The sequence below is a fragment of the Tachysurus vachellii genome, chromosome 1 (genome assembly GCF_030014155.1).
Source record: "Tachysurus vachellii isolate PV-2020 chromosome 1, HZAU_Pvac_v1, whole genome shotgun sequence".
Taxonomy (NCBI): Eukaryota; Metazoa; Chordata; class Actinopteri; order Siluriformes; family Bagridae; genus Tachysurus; species Tachysurus vachellii.
In genome coordinates, this window is record NC_083460.1 from 5437984 (window position 1) to 5463689 (window position 25706).

Genomic DNA, 25706 nt, shown 5'->3' on the forward strand with positions numbered 1-25706 from the left:
TCATATGCAGAAATTGAAGGTTTTGTACGGTGGCCGAGAAGTGCAAAACAAAATCACAAATCCGAAAACACATTAACAAATCTGAAAACACATTAACAAATCTGAAAACACATTAACAAATCCGAAAACACATTAACAAATCTGAAAACACATTAACAAATCCAAAAACACATTAACAAATCTGAAAACACATTAACAAATCCGAAAACACATTAACAAATCTGAAAACACATTAACAAATCTGAAAACACATTAACAAATCTGAAAACACATTAACAAATCTGAAAACACAACGACAAGTCAGACAACCCGGAAGAGGTTGGTATAGTTTGTGAATGGAAACTTACCGATCATCAGACGAGACACCTTTCATTCACCTGTATATCTTGAATGACAGGTGTCTTGTCCAATGATCGGTAAGTTTCCATACACAAACTATACCTACCTCTTCCGGGTTGTCTGAATCGGTTCACGCAACACAATTTTTTTTACATTTTTTTTTTTTATTGTAACCAAACATAAGCAAACAAACAAACAAGGTACATAATCAAATCACAAGTAACATCACAATAATCAGCCATAGGTTGAGCATAGCCAATAACAAACAGAGATCACAATAAAACAAACTGACAAAAAATAAAATAAATAAATAAAAATAAATAAATAAATAAATAAATAAATAAATAAAACTAATTAGTAAATAGATATGTGTGTTTCAAAATAACTCAAAAAGAGCTTTATTTTAAATTAGTATATTTCTGTCTAACAGAGAAATCAATTTGAGGGCTTTTGTGTGTTTAACTAATTTTAAGGATTCGCACAAGAGTTTAAACTCATTCATCCACTGGTTAAAGTTAGGTCTAGATTTAAACCATCTGCACTTATGAATGAAAAACTTCCCAAGACATAACAAAAAATTAGAAATAAAATCAAACTCTTTGTTTTCCAAAAAAATACCAAACCTAATTATCTTTACAGTAAGGGGAGGGAGTTCATCCCTCCAAAAAGGTTGCACCATATCACAAAAGAAGAACACATGCTCTAAATTTTCAGTATTTGTTTCACAAAAAAACACAATTATTCACATCAAGATTAAATTTCAATCTTAAAAATTCGTTGGTGGGATAAATCTCATTTAAAATTTTGAACTTTAGCTTTAGGAGGGAGGGGGAAAGACAAATATTTTTTTCTTATTTTTTTAATTTCAGAGTTATCAAAATCCTTAAGCATGTAGTCCCGTTTAATAGGGTTTGGGAAACACATTAACAAATCTGTAAACACAACGACAATTCAGACAACCCGGAAGAGGTTGGTATTGTTTGTGATTGGAACACGTACCGATCATTGGACAAGACACCTGTCACTCAAGGTATACACGAAGTTCAACAGTCTGCCGCAGGGAAAAGTCGGAATGGATGGATGGAATGGATTATTGTGGCTTAATTCTGTTATTTTCTTATATTTAAACGGAGAACTTTACACATTACACATACGATTCCATACCTGTATATCTTGAGTGACAGGTGTCTTGTCCAATGATCGGGAAGTTTCCATTCAAAAAACGATACCTACCGTTTCCAGATTGTCTGACTTGTCCTTGTGTTTTCGGATTTGTAAATGTGTTTTCGGATTTGTTAATGTGTTTTGCACTTCTCGGCCACCGGGTTAGTTTTGTGAATAAAAAACACATTAATATCACAAAATGTTGTAATTAATTTATTAAGCTAATTGAACTTGAGTTAATGTTGCAGTAGCTCTGTGCCATTTATACAATTAGACTCTGATGAGCTGAGATTCACATTTTATATTCACACCATATGCAAATGTACATAAATTCAGGAGCTCAAGTAGAATGGATGAAATGAAATGATAGTGTGTGCAATTGACTTTATTTTTATTTCTTTCTCAGGAAGAAACAAATGTATGCATGAACAATTTCATCAACTTTAAACCTTGCCTTAGAAAAATCCAGTATTATGTCAAATATCTAACAATCCAATCTGATGAATTTCATTAATTCAGATATATGACGAATAGAACCGTGGAGCCTGAATTCTATATATCTTTAAGAAAACACTTTAAATGTGTACATGTTTAGGATTAGCTGAGCTGTTCGGTCCCTCTTTTCACAGATTTTGTCATTTTTAGTTACTCAGGCTTCCTTTCTTGCCAGTCCACAGTTCTCTCAGCTCCACCTGACAGCCCAGGTCTCTGAGAGCGGCTTTCGCCACGTCACTGCAGTCCCTGTGAGAGGCCAGGGCCTGACCAATCAGTGCCTCTGCCCCCATCTCCAAAATGGGCTGGGTGAAATCTTGTGATCGTGACACCAAGTTTCTGAGCAGCATGCATGACTGTTTCTGCAACAGAGTACACACACTTTCACTTTAACACACACCTTATTCACCTGGTGCAGACTCTGAGGTACCACAGTTTACGGTTTATAATTTTTGAGCTCTTGGGTGGTAATATCTGAAAACCATGCTCATGTCAAGTCACGGTGATGTATTTACCTGAACATTCACTTCCTTTGGATGCGTCTTCATGGCTTGCAGCGCGGCCAAAGCTCCTCCGCTCTCCATGATGTCTTTGCAGTTACTGGGTTTGCGCAGAGCGATCATGGAGAGAGCAGCACAGCCCTGGTCGCACACCTGAGAAAACGGAGAAGTTATGTACATCCATCTAAAAGTGATGCAATCATCATCATTTAAACATGGAATTACATGATCTGCTTGAAACCGTATTAAAACACTAATCTGCAATGAATTTTAATCTCCCACAGACCACGGCTCTAATTTACGCCCCGATCAAATCATTTTTCAGAACATAACATAGAAGGGGAGTCACCTGTGCGTTACTCAGGTGCCGGTTTATCGCCATGACAATAAGCTCTGTTCCTCCTACATTCACGACGGCGTCTTTGACATCGTCATTGCCTGCAATCGCCCGCACCGCACTCAACACCTGCTTTACAAGATCCTGGAAGAAAAGAATAATAATAACAACAACAACACAAAAAGCAGCACAAATGTTGCCTGCATAAAAATTACAGTATGAGGCTCCTAATAAGGAAATTCCCAAAAGGGAATTACTGATTGCCGCTTTAATTCCATCAAACGATTTTTCCAAAAGTCATTCTAAAGATGTTCAACTCGGACAGATACAGCAAATCAGCCTCTCACCTGACAGTCCATGCTGTCTGCTAGCAGCGTCATTATAAACTTCAATCCTCCCAAATCTACAATGTCTTGGCAGAACTCGTTCCTCACAGCGAGGCGGGACAGAGTGGCACACAGCTCACTGAGGACTGGCACGTTCTCAGGATGAGCTGCAGGAACAACATTAACTTTCAAATTTCACTATTTTAATGAAAACAAATCATGAAGTTGTAGTAAAATAATCCATTCCTCATACAAAGCAGAGACACATAATTGTAATTATTAAAACTGTTATAAAAATAACTTTGAAGAACTTTTAGTCATTCTTTGTTAAAAAAACATACTGTTTTTTTTTAATCTGTTTATTATTAGGGTTTAGCTTTTATGATATCCACCATACAAGTATATGTGAATGACTTGTTACTACAGAAACAATACTGTAGGAACTATAAAAATGCAAAATCTGACCAATCATATTCAAGAAGAAAACAGTGCTATAATACAAGAAAAATATACCAACATACACCGACTGTCCTACATGTACACTGGTGGAATGTAATAATTCTAACTTCTCCCCATTAAAACAACATTCAACAAATCCAATGTGAGGAACATCTCACCTTTAGCGGCTTCTACAATGACCTTCAAACCATTGTGCTCCTGTACAATCATTCTGGAATGCTCGTGTGCTTGACCGAAAGGAACACGCACATCATCGTCAAAGGTCATGACTCTGAGAGCGGCGCAGGCCTCTTTGACCACCTCAGGCCGCTCGACATGCCGCGTTATGGCACTGGTGAGTATGTTTAGAACCCCTGCCTTCACCAGGCCCTGCCTGTTCTGCTCGTGCTTCAGACAGCAGTGACGCACCGTCCGGATACCCAGGCAGGTCATTGCCGGATCGTCCTGGTGGCGGCGTAAGGTGTTTATCAAAAAACGCTGACCCTCAGCATCCAGAAGATCCGGCTGTCCGTCAGTGAGAGCAGAAAGAGCAGCGAGAGTAGCAGAGAGCACTTTGTTGTCTTCACCTGCAGACTGGCAGCAGGACAGGAGTGAGGGATAGGCATCATTCTGGGCCGCCAGGTATCGCTGAGCAAAGCCGAGGGAGCACTGCTCGGTGAAGAGATTTAAGCTCTCCAACACAGAAGTGGACGAGGACTCTAATGCACGTTTGAGAGACTGCAGAGCCTGGGGGGGAATCAATAGGCATCATTTTATGTGCATAGAACATTACAGCAGTAACTGATTTCTTTTTTTAATAGTACTGGAATTTCATTTGACCTATTCATGTTCAAATAAATTTATTTATAATACATTTATCTGGTATTAAACTACCCCATGTACCACCTTCAAGACCAGAGAGGACTGTTAATAAGCTGATAAGCTGAATGAGGTGTGTTACAGCAGAGAAAACACTATACACAAAAAAATGTTAAAAACATGCAAGTGAAAATGTACCAAGACCCATTTCTTCAGATGACAATAAATCCCTTTGCTCATGACCCAATCATTAGAGAAATGCTTTACTAAAATGTGTCCTGGAATATCAGTTTCTCTATAGAAACACAGATCGAGCACAACATTAAAAAAAAAATAACAATAATAAAAAACAGATGCATCTTTAGCATCTTTTATACCTGGAGGACTTCATGAGTTTGATCATCTGGAGTTTCTTCAGAAGATGCTTTTGGTACTGCCTTCACAATATTACTCAAGTCCACACCTTTACAGAAATAAAAGGGTTACGACAATAAAATATCCGTCATGATCATTCATTGTTTAAAATACAAACTGGGACAAATTTTACCCTGAGACTCAAACTGCTCGACTGCTTCCTTCAGAGCTTCGCTTTCCTCCAAGTCAAACTCCTCAATGTTTTCTATCACCGCCGAGTCAAACGTCTCCTGTGTTATTCTGCGTTTCGCCATGTTTACAGAGTAACGAATAACTAAACAAGGAAAATAATATTATTGAATGAACCCTGTGTTATTGTACGAGCCTCTATGGGACCTGGGCGTTGCTATTAGTTACAGCTATCTCTCAGCCTCATTCTCGGAACACAACAATGAATAGCCAGTTACTTCCAGCTAAATTTAACCTCTGTATGTTTTTATCTATTCTGTGAACGACCGCTCGTTTATTTCCAAATGTTTACACGACAGATAATATAAATACATCACTGATAATGATGCCACTCACCGCGACACCCAGCCTGCAACACAACGATAAAATCCCACCCGACTGAGAAGAGCCTTTATAATACGTTATAAACGTAAAGACAGTTAGGTTAAACTCTGTGATCAAATCTACGCAAGCGGCTGTGAATCCAAAATCTTGCGTATACGGTCCGTTTGTTAATAAGACTCGGACAGAACGTGTCAAATTATTGAGTTCCGATGTGCTATTAATATTGTTTTAAATAGATTTTCGTCCATAAATCGATAAGCAACATTGCAATTTTGAATATGAAAACTGTTATAAAAATATCTATTCGTAAATACGAGTTTCCTAAATGATACTTTTATATAAAATATAATTTTCACTCGCATTTGTTGCTCTATATGGGATTTCGAAGCAGTTACTACGTGCTGCTTAAGTGGCACACTGCGTTAAAGCGGTGTTTCTGAATTGAAACTCTCAGAGCGACACGGGTTCGAATCCCGCATGTGAGCTTTCTTGATCATGTTGGCAGGTCCATGAGGAGAAATCATGCACCACTCTGATGAGCTGATGTATAACCTTACCACGATTTCTGAGACCAACAAAACCAATATGTTTTAACGTCCAACCCAAAACAAATAGTAGAAAATAGTTGTTCATATTCATCTGTGTAGATTTTGCACACATACATAAGTAACTATGTTCCTAACCTGAATTCCCTAATTCCTAACTCCCTTTATACATTTACATATACAGTTATACATCTGAACTGTACTGAGCACAACACACACACGGTCATCAACCGTACTGGACTGCACAGATCTACACCAAATACACACACTTCCAATATACATCCATCAACCTGTTTACATGCTGTTTTTGCACACTTTTTGCTCTTTGCACCTACTATCTCACATTTCAGTCGTTTGCTGTTTTGCACAATCCTTATTATCTCAGGGACCTGCTGCCATAACAATGTGTTCATTCTAGAATTAATGCAGACGCAATATTGTTTGAGCATACATTATTTACACTGGTCGGTGCTGTTTCTGTTTATTGTCTTTTGTGTATTGTATTTTTTTGTCTGCACGGTCTTTTGTCCTGCACTGTCTTGTCTGTCTTGTTTGTCTTGTCTCGTCCTGTTTGCACCAGGTTGCACAGATGCACTTTATGTGACTAGGACTACTTACTAAGTCCTTAGCTCTGTCTTTGTTTTATGTAGCACCGTGATTCTGGAGAAACATTGTCTCATTTCACTGTGTACTGCAACAGCTATATATGTTTGTAAAGACAATAAAAGCTTCTTGACTTGACTTGATTTTTTGTGTGTTTTATAACATCCTGGAAACATTGTAGAAGCCAGTATTGTTTTCCAAAAAAAAAAACATAACCATTTTTTACGTATAAACTGTAATGATGAACTGAAAAATTCTCAGAACATTAAAAATATTGTTTGGTTATTGCCTTTTATTATATAATACAAAATAAAATTTCACTATTTCACTAAGTGACTTACTTGAGGGTGGACTTTACTTTGCACCTTCCACTGTTGTGGTAAACATAATATACAGACAGGACACGGGATATTAGCATAATTAATGTTCTGTGCAGATGATCAAGAAGGAGGAAGAAAATGACGGCTGTGTTGAATGCAGTAAATTGCACTTGTCCTTTGCTCAGTATTTACAGCCAATTTGCTCAGTTGCTACAAAAGAATGAGCATAGATTTGTGAATGTAGAGGAAGTGACGGTGAAAGATGAGGAGTAGGGTGAGGAGGCATAAATACAAAGCAATGACTCACTATTACGTCGTCTTTTTGTTAAATAAAATCTAAACAAACTATATAATAGAAATGAAACGAATGCCATTCCCTGCTTTGATCATTTTTAGAGAATAGAACACGGAAGCATGCAAACTTCACATTTCGCACACACACACACACGTCTTTTGAAATACAGACCAGCTTTATTTATGATGCTGCTTTCAGTCCAGCTTCCAAACCAACATTTATCTCAACTCAGAAAATGAAACATTTCACACACAAAAAAAAAAAAAACATCCTTTTTCTGTGCAGTTTAGGTTCACTGTGTCCCTACATTCACGAGCAGGTCATCATGAACACGTTAGCTGTCAGAGAAAACGAGGAACGCTCGAATTTACCGACCTTTTTATTTAATAGCATTGTTTGTACACATATATGAGGTGATGTCAGTACTTTACAGTTTGATGCTGGTTATATATAAAGGAAAACCCTGAATTAATCTCCCCGAACAAGGCAAAAGAAATGTTCAAAAACTTGAACCTGTTGAGCTACATTAATGATTAATGCTGGAACAGTCTCGTACACGCCGTCTGTGCTGCGTGGTGTTCAGGTACTCTGTTTTTTTATTAACACAAATCACGTGAGCTATGGTATAAACGTATCTTACAGATGTGTTAAGGATGATCCAGGGAGGCTCGGTCTAGTAGGTGACAGTGGGTGCTGGACTAGAAACTGGCATTTGGCCGTTTTTTGTGTTAGAAACAGAAATAAACTGAAACGAGGAGAAAAATGACAAAGAATTTTGAAGCAACATAAACCATTAATGTTTCAGTTTATAATTTATAAATAAAGAATGACCAAAAAGTACATGGATGCAATATTAATACGGTCTGCTGTTTAGGATGTGAATTGAGTGATACATTTTTTCATCACTGCCAAACAAATAATATTTTTGTGCCTCCTTTATGTATGTAAAATTCACTTGTAATTGTTGAACTGCAACACAAAATTAGACAGTTTACCATCTGATTATGTGTTAGTCTGTTCAAATACTATAACCTATGAGAACTCGCTGTATTACGTGAGTGAGTGACCACTGAGATGAGGATTTAACACTTTACACCCGGCAGAAGTGGAGGAACGATGCTTCGCCACTGAAGTACTTCTGCGTTTGCTAATTTACACAACAGCCTGCGGCGATCTACAGAGCTGGATGCTTGGCTTAAAGATGAGTCAGTGTGTTACAGCTGAACATCACCGAGCACTGGTTAAATGGCTGTGAAGGAGGTATTCTAAGCACAAGGATTTGGCACAGAATTAAGGGAAACCTGAGCATGCAGAATTCCCTGCATCCTAGAAAGGCTTCGGATTTCGATCTCATCTCTACTGCTGGCATAAACGAAGTTGTGATTAATCCAGTTCTCGTACAGAAAACGTTTTTGCCTGCTTATGAGATGCTGAACGAACTGTTAAAAGACAGGTAACGCAATAGCAGTTCTTCAATCCAGTTATACACCCTCAAGGTCAGTCTGCTGGTGAACAGTTCACAGCCTATGGGTTCTACTATAATCAACATGGACAAAGTAGGCTCCTTCTCAATCAGTAAGCACGCAGATGAACTCTGTGCAGCTTTGTTTTTTTGTTTTTTTTCAGAAAGTGTAGGTGAAGGTGTAGGACTCTAAACATCTCCGCCATCCACTACGTTACTCACCAGGTTCACCTTTTCCAGTTATAGACTAGTTTACAAAACTGGAAGTGAGCTATTTGTAGCCCGACCCAAAACTCCTGGATTTTGGAAGAACGATATGGTCATTATGTGTAGAAGATGACCTCAGGGATCTGTCCATCCTCGACGGAAGTGCCGTTGTTGTTCCCAGCCGCATAGCAGAAGGTGAAACAGGTTTTGGTGCCGGCTCCTGAGGACTCGTGGGTAACCTTCCGCATGCCTTTAGTGCCGTAGTGGGAATCTGGACCCTGGAAGACCAAAGTCAACACGTTTTTTTTGTGGCATAAATAGAAGTCTGGTCTTTCGGTATACATTTCTGAATAATAATTTTTAATAGCATGGTGCGATAACATGCAAAAATATGGAACCCCTATGCAAACGAGGTCTGCTTTATGAATGTGCAGTACCATAAAGCTGGAGTAGCGTGCACAGCGAGTCGTACCTTGAGAGTAGCGCAGGCCGTGTAGTTTACATTGGGTAAAACCTCCACCGGCTCTTTAAACATGACCCTAAAGGTACTCGCTGAGCCGTCACAACTGAAACCCGTGTCGTTCTGACCAAGGACTGTGTTACTGTCTGTGTGAATGATCTGACAACAGAATAAACACATCGTTACAAATCCTTTGTCAGCATTATAAATGTAAAATAATGGCACTTCTAAATAAGTGAAAACTTCACTCTACCTGTATGTTCACCTGATAGTCTGTGGGTCCGTGTATAGACCCGTACAGCCCAAAGCCCACAACAAATATCCTACGGTTTACACAGAACCTGTCACAGAGGAGAAAAAGGAAGAGAGATAACAGAATTTGTATGAAGTGAATAAGATTGAAAAATACTGGGTGATGCTTCAGCAGCGTGTCTGTGCAGGTCTCAGATGCTGTGGTTGGGTTGTCCATCAGCTCATCAGAGTGGTGCATGATCTCTCATCACAGACCAAACAGTACCGCTGTATATATTTCACTACACTACAGTAAATAGTTCACTACATTCATGATTTGGAGAGGTTTTTGGACCACTGATTAGTTATAAAAACATGTATCCTGTTTACTGTGGGTTTATTTAACCTGTAGTGTTCCCTCTTGCCCTTCTTGGCTAAAATAAGTAAATAAATAAATCACTGTATGCTAAGTGTCATCCAACATCATTAGATTAGGTTTCCTTGCTTGGAAGTAATTATTCAAGTTATTTGAGTGAGAGTGAGAGAGAGAGTGGGAGTGTTCTGACCGGATACGGTCGCTAGTCCCGCTGTATCCCCAGCGGCTCTCCACCTGGGCAAATCGTGTGATGCTGCACTCTTTTCCACGCAGACAGCAGCGTGGCCGGTCGATGAACTCCACTCGTGGTTTGGGGTTCACTGTGAAGTGGAGGAACAGACTGACCACCTCCCTGTCTGTCAAAATTCCTGACTGAGCAGGACCTGCACAAAGTGACATTAACAGACACCACTGCAGGACAATATAAGGTTTAATTCAGCTAATCTTTAATCACTTTATGACTAATGCAGGACAAGCTGGATGTAAGAGCAGATGCTGTCTCATACCGGCAGCAAACTCCTCTATGGTCATTAGAGGAAAGCGGATGAGGGTGAGGGCTTTCCCCAGAACGCGTCTCTTGTTCTCAGGTGTGGGCTGTAACTGCTGCCGGTGAGCCTCTGCTTCAGCCCAACGCACTGCCGCTCCAAACAACCGAACCTCCCGCACTCCGAGCGTGTCTCGCTCCAGCACAGCTACAAGCGTGTCTGGAAAACAGCAGCAACGTGAAAAACCGAAAAACAGAACCTGTAGGAATTGTATAAAACATTGTCACACCATTACCACAGCACAAACACTGAACCGCACCACAGTGAGAATATTATATATTTCCCTTAGAAGCACAAACCTGCCCACATCATGTATTGGGAAAACCATAATCTAACCATCTTATAAGCACTAATCTGATACTCATGTATGTGCCCTTTTCACATGACAAGGTACTGGTTCTGACCATAAATGGACAATACAATGATACACTCTTTAAAAATATCTATATTAAACACCAAAATGCAAAAACAGAATAGAAAAAAAAATCATAACAAAAAAAATAAATAAAAAATAAAATCACCAATCAAGTGACTGTTCACATTACAGTGACATTACATTAATGTGACACGTCACATTACAGTGATCCCTATTGGTCATAATTCCAGATCAATCCTACAATCATACAATCCTAAAATCACATAACTGAAGTCACTTATCAACGGCAAGCAGGTGCCGACTTTCACATACATACCCAGATCTATATCTGTGAAGCCCTCAGCAGCCAGAGCATCACCTGTGTTTTTGTCAATGTTCTCAAGACACAGACTGGCCAGCTGAGGTTCATCAAAAAGCCTGGCCTAAAAAAATAAAAACAACAATGAACAAGACTGTGGGAAAAAAAAGTTATTTAGAAATATAATTTGTGAAATTAATTATTCTGCCCCATAATCAATAAAAAATAATAATAATAAAAAAAGGTAAAAACTGTATAACTGCTTTTTAAACGCGTACTACAATTGTTTTTTTTTTTTTACATATTCAAATATGCATCAAATTCAACTGAGTAGATCTAAAGATTTCTGTAAAGCTTTGCAGAGCCGTGCCTGCGTGAGGAGCATGAAGGCGTTGTCAGCACGCAGGTTCTTCTTCAGGAACTCTACACAGTGAGCCTCCAGCGCTGGGACGGCGTACTTCTTTGCCGTGTACAGAGTGGTCATCACCGTCTCGGGCCCGATTTGAACCTCATCTGAGTACAGGAACCTGGGTGGGGAAACAGTTTTTAGGTCACAAACCTTCAAGCATGATATGATCCATAGAAAATATTTCTAATAGCAGAAATCTTACTTGAGCAAAGCCAGGAAAGCAGCAGGCTCTACGTCTGGAAGCTCAATCTCTGTGGAGGTGGTGGCCATACCTCCATTAAACATGGCATCAAATACAGCACTGCCGACTGCCAAAACAAACCTGCAAAAATGACAACATATGACAAGTACGTGACTAGATGACAAATATACACAATTCTGTTACACAATCAGAATCAGAATCAGATTTATTGGCCAAGTGTGTTGACACACACAAGGAATTTGGTTCCAGCAGTTTGTGACTCTCAAAAGTACAGACATAAAAAACACTATATACTATACAAGCTATACAAGAAAACAATGCAGACGATGAGATACAATATAGACAGAATGAGAATAAAATATGAATATAGAATGAATAAAATATGAATATAGAATATGAACGATCAGTTATGTACATAAAGTGTGGGAGTGCAAATAACAATATTGTGCAATATTATGCTTTTTGTACAATATACAGCAGCAGTAGTGTGTAATATACTAGATGGTTTGATGACTGACAGTCCTGATAATGCAGTACTTATGATAAGAAGCAGTTATGATATAACTGATTATGATATAATTATGGTGAGTTGTTGATCAAGGTGATTGTCTGGGGAAAGAAACTGTTCCTGTGTCTGGCAGTTTTAGTAAACAAAGCTCTGTAGCGCCTGCCAGAAGTTAGATATAATCATCTAACTGGAACTGGGTTTCGTTTGTTGTATTGTTTTGAAAAGAAAGCAATACTGTTATTCCAGTCATAGTCTTGTTGAATTCTTGATTCTGATCGGTTAAACGGTGGTGATAAATACTCTATAACAGCAGCTCTGACTGTAGCGTCAGCTGTCACGTACATGAAAAGGACCATCAACGTGATTGTTCTAATATCGTTAGAGAAATAATAAGCTTCAACCAATAACATTCACAGGGACCTGTATGACGGATGTCACGTCAACAGAATTTTTAAAACACAAATAGTTTTCCCCCCAAATTTTATGAATACGACAAGCAGCATTTTCATCTTAATGTCTTCGATAGAAAGAAAACAAGGCTAGAGAAGGACGGACTGTACTTGCTATGACACAAGTGACAACAGGAACTAACTTTATTTCATGAACCTTCTACAAAAGTAGATGTAACTATAACTGGATAAAAAGTGTGCTGAATTTTACAGTGAAGTATTGAGAAATAAAACACTTTAGGATTTATTAGAAGTTATTAAAAAGATTCTGCACCATGACAAAGATAAGTGACAAGTGATATTGAGTTGAATATCGCGATATATTGCACAACCGATAACCGACACATATCCACCTGCTAGGTAACGTTGTTGTACAGTAATGAAGTAGTTACCTGTGAGCAGGTATGCGCTGTACACCCATTCCTTTACCCACCAGAAAGTGAACGTCGCTTAGAACCTCGTTGTTAAAGAGAAATGCAAACCTTTCCTTCACAGTACTTTTTGTAGCCTGCCAGTTATACACGGGTTCTCGGTAAACCAGAACCGCTGCTGCAGCCGGAGGGGCAGAAAGTGAGGAATGGGTCGCGGGGGTCGGCCCTGAATTTGACGCTAGTCCAATCATGTTCGACGCCACTGTGGCCGCCATTGACCCGCCGATCGCCCCAGCAACCACCGAGCCCTGAGCCATGGACTGCGGGAGAGAGTTGCGCATATTCGGCGGAAGCCCAGAGGCGACACCGCTGCTTTCGGAGCCGTTAGGCCCTGGCTGAGGGTTCGAGCGTCTCGTCGCGCTCTGTGAGCTTCCGTTTGACCCGATGGATCCTCCGTTACTTGCTGCCAAAGTATAGGTACTATTGCTCGGTTGACTGTTACCCAGCGGACCGGGAGAGGGGAAATTTAAACACGGGGCCCGACCGCCGTTGTCTCCAGCCGCCATCTTGGATTTCAACTTCTCCCTTCGAAGTCCGATAGTAAACAAGTTGTTTTTACACCACCCGTATTGTAAGTGGTCAGTGATTGGCTAGTGTTTATAGTGATAAGCGGGCCACCGAATGCACAGGTGCCTGATATATTATCGTCCAATCGTATAGCAGGAGGCCGGAAGTTATGAGCCTATCGTAGCGCATGAGGCGGGACTAGTCGGAATACAGTTGTGGAAAAAATATGAGGTCACAAAGCATCCTTTATTCGTGTAGTTAAAAATTAAACACGACAAACAGTTTATTAGTTAATAAAATTGAATTTTAATAAAGTAAATTATTATCAGGATAATGTTATTTGTTTATTATGGTGCCTACAATATCAACAACAATCATCATCATCATCATCATTATTACCACCAATCATCATCATCAGCATTATCATCAGCAGCAGCAGCATCATAAACCATCTGCACAAATTAACACAATCATTGCATAAAGGAACACAATAACAAAACTTATAATATCCCCATACCAAACTATTTTTCATTCCATCATCTTGGATATTATTCCATAATTATTGTAGGCAATTATATGCAAAGTAAAAATCATGTAATCCTTTTTGTTCAATCACCAAATTGGCTGCCATGACTACTCTAATGTGTCTGTACCATAATACCCAGAATGCATAGTTAATAGATACCCAGAATAAAAATGTTCATTTGATAATATTCACTGTTCACTGCACTGAATAAATTTTACTTTGGAAAGACAGCCAAACTAAATTCACCTCTGTTTTATTGACACGGTGTTGTTGTTTTTTTTTTTTTTTTTGATAATTATGTAGTTTGCATCATAAAAATGCAGACAAGACTGTGTGAATTCATAGATATGTGAAAGAATTTGTTATTTACTTCGTTGTAGAGTATTCACTGTAGTTACATTATTATAATTATTATACATTGACACATTTGTTATTTCACTACAATTTAACCCTAACCCCGTTTTAACTATTCATTTTTATATATACAACAAAAAATTATTAATAATAATTTAACTCTGCGTGATTTTCGCGGATCTGGCAACACACAGGCCCAGGCTGTATTTATTAGGTTAGTTTTACTGCCGCCTTGAGGAGTAAAAGAAAACATCCGGACTGCATCACTTTCTGCAAACACTGCAGCAGCTGCTCTTTGTTCACTACAGTGTAGAGGGAAAGGCTCTCTGATAATGTTCTCTTTTTTCTTTCTTACTTTCTTTTTCTTTTGTAAATGTTTGTATACTGGGAACATCTAAGGATTCCCCATTATACACAATGAATGACTTTATAAAGGATCTGACATCGTAGCATATTTTTCCATGGGTTGCCTTGCCTGGAATTTACAGCGTTTAATTGCATAGTGTTTATAATCAATAAGATTGTGATGTGATTATATAATATTATACATATATAAGATTATGTATACAGGTATATTTTACAAGTAAAAAATGAATAGATGAATGAATGAATGAATGAATGAATGAATGAATATTATATAAAGAGTGTAATAAAACACTGCAGTAAGTTTGATTTTTTTTTATTTTATTTTATATTTTTTCTTAAATCTATTAAGTTCTCACGGTGAGATTTTCCTCTTGTGTCTCCCAATTGTGATTCATCTCATGCGGGTTTTTGGGAGCCCCAGGCTTGTGGGCGGGAGAGTAAGAGCAAGCGCGAGAAACTCCGCTGCCCGCGCGCTCCCCCCCCACCGGTGCCCGTCGTCTCGCGCCGTGACGTCACATCGGCATGAGCTGTCCCCGCCGTGCTGGTGCTGAAAACAAGATGGCTGTGCGCGTGCGAGCGGAGAACTAACGACCCGAACAGTCAGTTTCACGAGACGTCCCGAACAGTACAGAAACCCGCACGGATAAGAGGAGAAACTAAAGGCTTGAAGCATTGGAGTTAGAAATCTTTTGAATTTTTTTTCAATACACAAAAGGCGTCGGGGGAGGAGTGTGTGTGTGTGTGTGTGTGTGTGAGTGTGTGTGTGCGCTGAACGCGGGGCGTGTGTAAACCGGACATCACCGAATCACGGCACGTCCAGGCTGTCCCGTTCTCGACCGGTCATCTGGTAGAGGACAGCGGAGGACAGCAAAAACACACCGACATTCTGAGAAGCGATGTCACTTCTGTGTGTTGGGGGTGAGTTAGAAAAACATATCTGATCAAATTTCTGCATATGTGTGTTGGTGTGTGTTGTAAATTTTCCTACTAAAGTTTGTTAACCCGCTATTAAAAAAATAGTTTCGGGTTTTCTGACAACTCAAAATAGCACAAATGTTTCTATTCCAGCTGGTTTATAAGCCTATAAATTGCGTTCATAAATAATTACTGTTATATTAGAGTGCGCTCTGAGCTCATTCAAACTTGCTTCGTGATCTGAATGCTGTGGAAAACTACTTTTTTGTTGTTATTTTTTACATCTGAATGACTTACAATTTATTGCTGTTTGTTTTTCCTGATTTTTTTGTCTCAATCATTCAGCGGTTCATTCATTGCCCGCACCTGATTACGCAATTACCTTAATGACTCACACCTGTGAATGGAGCGCGTGACCGTTTTTAATGTATTTATTTTATTTCCTGTGGCTTTGAGAAAACGAATGAAAGAAAGAAAGGGAAAATGAAAGAAAAGGCAAAAAAGGCTGCAGCACTATTGCACCCGTCTCTCTCTCTCTCTCTCTCTCTCTCTCTCTCTCTCTCTCTCTCTCTCTCTCTCTCTCTCTCTCTTTCTTTCTCTCTCTTTCTCTCTCTCCCTATCTGACTCTCCTCGGGCGCGAGGGAATCCCGTGGGCGGCTGGTTTAAGCGCGCTCGCGCCCCCAAACCGCCATTCACGAAAACGTTCACGAGCTCTTCTCAGCTCCATTCACGAAATCACACCGCTGCGATAAAGCATAGCGGTGTTCAAAAGGAAGCGCCTGGTTTGGATCAAATTAGTCCAAGTGTGTGTGTGTGTGTGTGTGTGTGTGTGTGTGTGTGTGTGTGTGTGCATGTGTGTGCATGTGTGTGTGCGTGTGTGTGTGTGTGTGTGTGTGTGTGTGTGTGTGTGTGAATAGTGCACTTTAGAGTGTGTATGTATAAAGTCCCTCTGTGGGCAGCTCTGACTGTGCCAGGGGAATCAAATCTTATTGTTTATCCTTAAAGATCCAGTATGGATGCAGGTTTTCATTCTAATCATGCAGGAACCACATCTGATTCAATCAGAACCATCTCAGAAACATCACAATTAACCCTGACCTTGATAAAGCAGTTACTGAAGATGAAGCTCATCTACAGGCTTTATACAGTATTACAGTGTAACTTTATACCTTTCCAACTACAACTTTCTGGCTTCCAGTAACATCCTACATACAAAGCCAAATTTGGATCAGACACCACCAACATACTCCTAAGAGGTTCCTTAATCTTGTCTAGCTGCATGTATGGCTTAGCTTTGTCTGACACTCTGGAACACAATGCTGTTTTTCTGTCTTGTCATCCAAACTCTCCATCTGTCTCTTTAATACACACTGAAATGGACAATTATTAAAGAAACTTAAACTTTTCATTATTTGATGTCAACCAAAGGATTTAAAACCATTCACCATGAATGACTCACATTCTTTTTGATCATTAAAATGTGACCTTTGTCATCCAAGATTTATTTTGGAAATGTAATTGAATTGCATTGAACTGTTTTTAGTTTAACCACCTTTTCACGTCTGTTATATTATTAAGTGTCCTATATTACACACAGGGGACCATCTCTACCTACACAAAGCAATGCAGCAGCACTTTAGTCTTTTAGTATGCCCTTTAGCTGTCTCACCTCTGTTATACTTATCAGCTTGTAATCATTTTGGCAGCTATCATTTTGGAACATTGAGTCCAGTATTTGTTGTCTTCACAGCAGATGTTACAGTGAATGGTGTGTGTGTGTGTGTGTGTGTGTGTGTGTGTGTGTGTGTGCAGTTGATAGGCTTGTTCTGCTTCTTACAGGGAAACCATGACAGATTTGATCTGAGACGTGTTTCTGAGAAATCACTCTTCACACTGGTTCTACCAAACAAACCAGAGAGAGCAGAGAATGAGCATTAGTTAGATCTATGTATACGTTCATGGCTTAAGAGCCTCTGCTTAGATTGAATAATGAATAAATTAATAATGTGGATGGCAGCAATGTGATCAATGCCATATCCTCCTCCTCTCTTGGTCCCATTTTTTGAGCATTTATAACAGTGCGAGTGTCTACGCTTCCTCTACATTAAACATGCCCTGCATTTGTCTGGATGGATATTATATTAACTGTTATTTTGAGGAAGCAGGATATGAACTGACAGTATCAACAGAAAGAAAAATGTGTGTATGTGTTTGCATATTCTCTCCCACCCACCTTTATTTCTCACTCTACCCTACAGGGGACTTTAATTATATAGTCACATTACATAAGCTACAGATCTTACATTAGCGTTATGGTGATGTAATCTTATTGCTTCAGCATCCCAATCTTATATTCCACATTTGGGAGTGTAGGTGGATTTATGTAATACAGCCAGTGCTTTATAGGCTAGTTATTTATCCTGCAGTCCACAATGGTTCAGTATCGATGCCATCACATCAGCATGATCAGTTGAAATCACATCCAGTGGTTTTCATCATTCAGTAGAAACTATTCTACAGTTGGTGTACAAATGCTGAAAGACTTTCAACTAGTGGATAAGATGTCCTCAGTTCCCTAAATCTAATCTATCTGATCATCTCACAAGCACCAACATGTGTTAAAGCAATGTCATTCTTACAGTTTCAAGAGCTGTTTTTTCTTTAAGTAATAAATACTATAAGACAATATACACTCATTTGTATAATCGATACACTTATTGGTTTGAGATTACAGTTTTATATCAACAAATATTCATTGCATTCATCATATTTTATTTATAGAGCACTGAGTGTGCACATAAACTGCATAACAGCTGTCACATTAACCTAGATAGCGTTCACTGTTATTTACATTTATCTATATTTAAAATCTTTGTTTTTTATTTATTAAAAAGCCATAGTTTGCTTTTTTCTGTACTTCTATCTGTTTGTTTGCAGTGTTTATACGTGTGTTGGCTTTTTTTTTTACTTGTTTAATTTGTTTTGATGTTTTTTAAAGCTGCCAATAAGAAAGAAGAAGATAGTGAAAAAAAAGCACACAGCTAGCTGAACAGAACGATTAACATATACTGTAGCTAGTCAACATAGGTTATGATAGACAAGGAAAACATAGAAGAAAAGAATGTCTTGAATCATGTGCCATTTCTTAATAAGGAATAAGCAAGAACATTGTTTAAGAAATCTTATGAGATCAGTAATCAACGCATTATCACATTTGTCCTAATGAAGCAATGGTCAACCTGTTAATTCTAGGTTATATATATCTGTATATATGAACATCATACCAATAAAATTCAATGCTAATAAAAATGACCAGACCTCACATTAGTAAATATCTAACCCACTAAACCCTTTGGATGAATTAGATTTGATTCAAGGGCATTCTATTCATAAAATGTCTTTGGATTTTTTTTAACTGTTTAATTATTTAGGCTGTTGCTGTACTAATGTTTTATTAACGGAATTATGAAGTTGAGACTATTTCTTTCACTTGTATGCTCCTCATTCAATGCAAATATAGTGCTATCAATAACCCATTGTTATAATACAGCCCACATGCTTTAGAAACAAACCAACAAACAAACAAAAATACAGTTCAATAATTGCAGTAAATATCTTTTAGACTCAAAAGGCGTATTTAGGCTGGCTTTGAGTCCTTGTCATCTCTGGGTTCGAGGTTAGTTCGTCATTCCCTTCCAGCCTCTTCCTTATAAACACAATCTCAGGGTTCATTGATTACGACGTATTGTCTGTATGCGGCACTTCCTGACCTGAATTATTTATATTGGCAGTGATTTATGAGTCAGTGTTATTATAAAGAGCCGCTTTCCCACTTTCTGCAATCCCAATTTCTTTGTCATTGATTTCTGACATGTATTGATATATTACAGCTGCCTGTTTTTCACCACTCTGGAAGAAACCTAAAGATCTCAGGTGCAACTGCACTGCAGCTTTCCTGCTCATCTGTGCATTTCTTATTGGGGCTTAAATGTCAGACAGAGTTTTAACAGGCTTAAAATTAGTTTTTGTCAGTTAGCTCAGATCCAGCTTGGCTGTTTCCACCTGGACAGTAGCGTCAGTTCTTAGTGGGCTGTAAAGATTTGAATAAAACAGAACAGTCTATTTTTAATCACTATTGGGGACACATTTAAGCAAACTTTCAAGTTGCTGCAGCTGCAGAAAAGAGGACATTAGTGGTGCAGTCATATTTTGTTTTCCTGGTGCACACTGTGATGCACTCGAAACTAATTAGTTGGAGTAGGTGGAATTAATAGGGTTCCAGCGCATGAGGTCCCAAGGAATTTGTCACTGGCTTTGAAAAAACAATAGTGAATAGACTAAATTAGGTGTCACACTGTTCCAGCTGGTCAGGGTTTAGTATTTTCTCACTTTCAAGCCCCAATAAGGGTTTCAAGAAGCAAAATATTTACAGAGATTTAGTACCATGTTGCCCTTTTAAAAGCTACAGAAAACTGTGACATACAAGACATGCATTAAATACAAATCCAGCTCAAATCTTTCCTTCAGCTCTAATGTAGATTTGATCAGTTAAAGGATAAAAAAACAACCCTTAACAACTTCGGTATTAATCATAATAATTAAAACGAGATCTTCAGTTGAATCGAAGACTTGTTTTGTAAAGAAATTCTGTATTGACTTTTTTTGGTTTAAGCTTTTTTTCTCATCGACACGCAATATCTATTTTCACTTTATTAACCAGTTACTGCATTACCCACAATGCCGTCTGGTTACTAGCTAATTGCTAAGTTGTATGCTGCTTTTGACATACATCAGAATTGGAAAGTCGGAAGTTGGAATTCTGTCATTTTTTTTGACCTTCACAAGTTTAAACTGCAAAGAAAGAGAAAAAAGGCAGATGCCTTCGTGTTTGTCTTTTGTTAGCAGCAATCTAGCCAGTGAGCTGTGTTCACTCCTGGAATTAACATGCATCCTGAGCGATGATATGACGTGAACAACCTAGTATTATGAATGCGTTTTCAGTTAATTCCTGTGATTGGATTTCATACATTTTGTATATTGAACTGTATGGAATTAACAAGCTAACGTCTGTCTGTTGTTTGACCGACGTAATAAATATAAATAACTCATTTAGACTTTCTTAGTAAATAGTAAAGATTCTGTTGTTTAGATCATGATGATGTTAAGATCAAAAATCCAGCACAAATCAAACTAACCCAGAATCACAAAACACAGACATCACAAATATTTTAATATAAACTTGTTTCACTTTGAAGGCCAACTTTAAAATAAACCAGGGACGTAAAAAAGCCAAAGTTACAAATTGTGTAAGGTTCACGTTAAAACTGTTTTGAGCAGAAATTGTCCCCAGACACCTGAATATATGCTCACTCTGCCAAAAAACTGCTAGGATCTTTAATAAGAATACATAAAACATTATATCATTACACATTGCTCTTTCTGCCTCACACACACACAAAATAAGGTACAGAGTTTGACATGAGCAGAGAAAATAACTGCGCTGAGGGAGCCATTAGGAGATATAACTGCGCTAAACAACAAGTACACAGCTAATCAGGTAGACTGGTGTTCCTCAGTGATGCCCGAGCTCTCTGGGGACGAGCGTGTGACCTTAATTAGAACAGGTGCGACATAAATGGCTCAAAATTAGCTCGGCGAAAGGCCAGGGCTTTGCTCTGTGTGGTGCTGGGTATAAACCTGATCAATTGGCTTAGTGCTAATAATGCAGCTAATAGAGGATGGTGAAAGAGAGATGAGAGAATTAGGCTACGTGAAATGAGGGATGGGATTTGCGCTCCATCACACCTTTGTTCACAAAGCTTCACTACACGGAGTAGGATTGTGGTCCAGGGTTTTTACACAATGGAAAAAAAAACATGGTTCTGTTATCAGCTACTTAGGAATATGCTTCATGTGACTTATTTAGAAGGAATTATGATGTGTAAAGGTGTAGCACAAGCTTTACACTGGAACTTTGGGAATAGCAAACACTTAAAGTCTATTCCATGTGAATTTGTAGCTGACTTAAATCATATCCAGGTCTAAGAAACTCTACTCACTAAATGTGTTTAGTGTTGCTGGTGTTAATTAGATGGTTGGTTAGTGCTGTGTTTTCTTTATTCCTTTGAGGCAGTAAAGGTTGTCTAGGGAACATTGTTCCAACAGTACTGTAGGTGAGCTTAAACATAAGTGATAACGATTAGGTTTTTCTAGGTTTGAGCTTCTAAAAAACACAAGAGAACAAAAACACTCCCCATTTTCCAGCGAGGTTGAACATCATATTAATGAAAAACAAATATCAGCCTCAAGGATCCAGAATGCAATGCAGCTATGAGACACAGTTTCGTTTGCTGCGGCAGCGGTTCCTCTCGACTAGTTCCCGATTTACGAGATGGTATTGACATCGCCATTGGGTTGAAAGTCAAAGTATATGGACGCTGATCTATTTGAATAGGTGAGGAGATGAGAGAGCTGGCAAGACTAAAGGACTCAAATGCCACCGCTTGGCTCTGTTTAGCTAGAGATGAAGCGAGGGGCTAAATCATCTTGAAGGTAACAGGTTATAATGTGCATTCAGAATATGGAGTCTCGGTTAAACCTATAACACAGCTTCACTTTGAGCGGTCTGAAATCTCGCCCCAGGGGCCATGTAGAGATGGAGTGTTTAACTTGTCCTTCAGATCTTTTTATCTCTGAATGCCCGTCGGTGTGATCAGCTGTAGTGACAGTGGCTGACAGGAGAAAAGCTCTGGGAATTCCTGACAGTCTGCAGGTGTTTTAACTGACTGTCACTGTGTGTGTGTGTGTGTGTGTGTGGGTGTGTGTGTGTGTGTGGGTGTGTGTGTGGGTGTGTGTGGGTGTGTTGGAGGGGATGGAGAGAGAAACCATGGATGTGCTTGAATCACTCTCTCTCTCTCTCTCTCTCTCTCTCTCTCTCTCTCTGCAGTACTTTGTAAGCTTGGTGTTATTACGTCAGTATGTATGCCTTATTAATGCCTGCTGCTGCTTGTGCCACGTAATACAGCGTTCATTAATGTTTCTATCAAACACATCTTGCTCTCATCTAATCCTTCTGTCCTCTCATCTCTATCCTCTCATCTCATCTTATTGCTTAATAATTTTTTCTCAGTGCCTCTTCTTCATCCTCTCCTCTCCTCTCCTCTCCTCTCCTCTCCTCTCCTCTCTTCTTCTCTGGAAGCAAAGATGTCAAAAAGCTCTGACTCAGCTCAAATCTACACACGCACACCATGCACGCACACACACACACACACACACACACACACACACACACACACACACACACACACACACACACGCACACAGTTTCACAGGCTGTACATATAACATTTCATCTCCACACTCCACTAATGAACACTTTCATTCATCTGTTTGTCTCTGTGGTTTGTGACACTCACTGCAGTATCATCATCGTCACGAATCACATTCACTCAGACACGTTTCTGCCGGTTGGTTGCCAGCGAGCTCCCCCCCCCCCTTTTAAAAAAGGGACAGAGCTGAACTGTGCTGTAAGCAGTAAGCTGCAGGATTAATTTCACACAGTCTGAAGAAAGCCCAGGAGACCAGCTGCAGAATTGGCATCGCGTAGAAAACAGGAAACAGATTAAGCCTCCATATCAGTAAAAGAGAAGAAAAAGAGGGAAGACTATACACTTCTTCGGACACTTTAATAGGAACACGTGTACAAATCATGCAATTGTTCATGTAATTATCCAGTCAGTCGATCGTATGCATGAAATCATGCAGATGGTGGAAATGAGTTGACATGGAAACTGCTGAGAAACAGAAACATCTTAGAACATCTGGTGGGTGAGACTCTTCGTCAGCGAGAGAGGTCACTGGACAATGGCGAGACCGGTTCAAGCAGACAGGAAGGCACCGTAACTCTGTACAACCGTGTTGAGCAGAGAAGCATCTCAGTGTGCTTCTCCCTCATAAGCAGTGCCTCAGCAACCACCTCAAATTTCCTGCTTATTATTTATTACTTATCATATTATGCACAAACTATGAATTCTTGAAAAGCTACGGTGAAACTAATAGCAGCGGTGTTAAATGATTGCCCGGCGTTCTACAGTGTAAATATTCGCTAATACAGCATGGAGCTAAAACAGCACTACAGTACCTTTCTCTCTCACACAAAGCGCTGACACAGGAGACTCCATCATCGATCATGCGATTTATCTGTTACTATGGTAACGATAATGCGTTAGAGCAAGTTGCTGTGGTGTAATAAGAAATGAGAAAAACCCCCACCCTCAAATCTGACTCTCAGATTCACTCAGCTGGAGCTTCTAATACTTGAAATCATGTGTTCATGGTACAGTTAATCTTGGGATGAAATTGGGAATCTGGAGCTTCCAGGTTTCGTTTGAATAAACTGAGATGAGGGTGTGAGTAAAGGGATTTCTTGACTAATTATTTATCCTTCTGTTCTGCAGTGAAAAAAGCCAAGCTGGATGGACCCCAAGGTGAGTAGAACCGACTCAACACCAGCAGTAGCCTTGATTCTATACACGACTCTGACAAACTGTGTATGTGTTTGTGTGTCTGTGTATGTGTGTGCATACATGTTTGTGTGTGCGTTAGTTTTGCGCGTGTCTGTTTGGGTGTGTGTATGTGTGTGTTTGTTTGTGTGTGCATACATTTGTGTGTGTGTTTGTTTGTGTGTGAGTGCGTGTGTGTTTGTTTTGCTTGAGTGTCTGTTTGTGTGTGCACGTGTGTGTTCGTTTGAGTGTGTGCATACAATTGTGTGTGAGTGTGTTTGTTTGTGCTTGTGTGTGTGTGTGTGTGTGTGTGTGTGTTCATTTCTTATTGCAAATGACCTGCTTGTGCTCTTCCCCCTGTAGAGAAGTTTAACACATATGTGAGTCTGAAGGTACAGAATGTTAAGAGCACAACGATCGCAGTGCGGGGCAACCAGCCGAGCTGGGAGCAGGACTTCATGTTGTGAGTCTCTCTCTCTCTCTCTCTCTCTCTCTCTCTCTCACTCTCACTCACACTCACTCGCTCATTCACTCATTCACTTTCTACCCTCTCTTTCTCTCTCTCTCCCCCTCTCTGTCACGCACACTTGCACTCTCTCTCTCTCTCTCTCTCTCTCTCTCTCTCTCTCTCTTTAAAGATTGAAAGAGTTGTCAGAGCATTAGTGGTTCTGACATTGAAGTCATGCAACTACTTTTGTAGTTTTTTTTAGCTTAACTACTGCTGCCAAAAAATTAAGGCCTCAAAATTGAGAAAACTCATGTTCATTTTTAAGATGAACTCGATGAACACAAATTTTTTTTTCCTGCAATAAGTAGAAAGACTCTGTTGGCTTTGTGTGGAGGGATGCAGGGTGATGATCACTTCTGGGTTGACCTTCAAAAATACATCCAGTCGTTTATTACTCTCAAGCGATCTCAAACAGCTGTACACACCTTTAGACATACGCAGTGTTTTTCCTGCATCTTCCTACTAAAGTTCCAAAGGCACCTAAATATAAACCTTCCTCTTAAACTTAGGGGTCAAAAAAAAAAATAAACACGGCCAAACCTTTATGTTTCTGTGACTCAAATCAGGTTTGTTCATGCACACAGTCATGCAGTCCAGCTGCCCTCCTTCACTCACTCTCACACTCTTTCACCTCCCCTTGCCTCACTGCCCTCACCGTTACTCACTCGCTCAATCAAGCATCCCTCTCCGCCTCGGCCTTTTGCACTCGTATTAATTCACATTCCTTTTTTTTCGTCCCGTCAACCCAGTCATCCCTCATTCCCTACTTTCATTTCCTCTCTCGCATTCCTTCTCACTCGTACATTTTGTCAGTGATCCAGCGGAGTACAATGTGGTAGGAGGTGTGTGTGTGTGTGTGTGTGTGTGTGTGTGTTCTTATGTAACAAGGCTCTGTGAAGATTCTTTGCTGTGTTGTGGGTTCTGCGACAAGTCCATAATGTTTATCACAATCTGACCAACACACACACAC

The 25706-nt window shown here is 39.4% G+C and overlaps 3 protein-coding genes across 3 annotated transcripts in view; 1 reads left to right on the plus strand and 2 right to left on the minus strand.

Moving 5' to 3' along the window:
* Window positions 1-1703: 1703 nt before the first annotated feature.
* Window positions 1704-5506, minus strand: armc6 (armadillo repeat containing 6). Its single transcript, XM_060869547.1, has 8 exons — window positions 5355-5506; window positions 4963-5103; window positions 4793-4878; window positions 3776-4343; window positions 3180-3325; window positions 2845-2976; window positions 2511-2648; window positions 1704-2357 (listed from the first exon to the last, which is right to left on the minus strand). The coding sequence occupies exons 2-8, from the start codon at window positions 5081-5083 to the stop codon at window positions 2145-2147; spliced, it is 1404 nt and encodes a 467-aa protein (XP_060725530.1). The 5' UTR covers window positions 5084-5103; window positions 5355-5506; the 3' UTR covers window positions 1704-2144.
* A 1755-nt stretch (window positions 5507-7261) lies between these two features.
* Window positions 7262-14197, minus strand: LOC132843119 (BTB/POZ domain-containing protein 2). Its single transcript, XM_060866232.1, has 10 exons — window positions 14183-14197; window positions 13021-13649; window positions 11672-11791; window positions 11431-11587; window positions 11079-11184; window positions 10348-10545; window positions 10032-10224; window positions 9488-9575; window positions 9247-9393; window positions 7262-9052 (listed from the first exon to the last, which is right to left on the minus strand). Exons 1-10 carry the CDS (start codon window positions 14195-14197, stop codon window positions 8891-8893), a joined length of 1815 nt encoding a protein of 604 aa, XP_060722215.1. The 3' UTR covers window positions 7262-8890.
* Window positions 14198-15395: 1198 nt separating this feature from the next.
* The window catches only part of LOC132845526 (protein unc-13 homolog A), a 53480-nt gene continuing 43169 nt past the window's right edge, over window positions 15396-25706 (plus strand). The window contains exons 1-3 of the mRNA XM_060869561.1: window positions 15396-15730; window positions 24184-24213; window positions 24592-24691. Coding sequence (XP_060725544.1) covers window positions 15709-15730; window positions 24184-24213; window positions 24592-24691 — 152 coding nt within the window. The 5' untranslated portion in view covers window positions 15396-15708. The remainder of the gene's footprint in view (window positions 15731-24183; window positions 24214-24591; window positions 24692-25706) is intronic.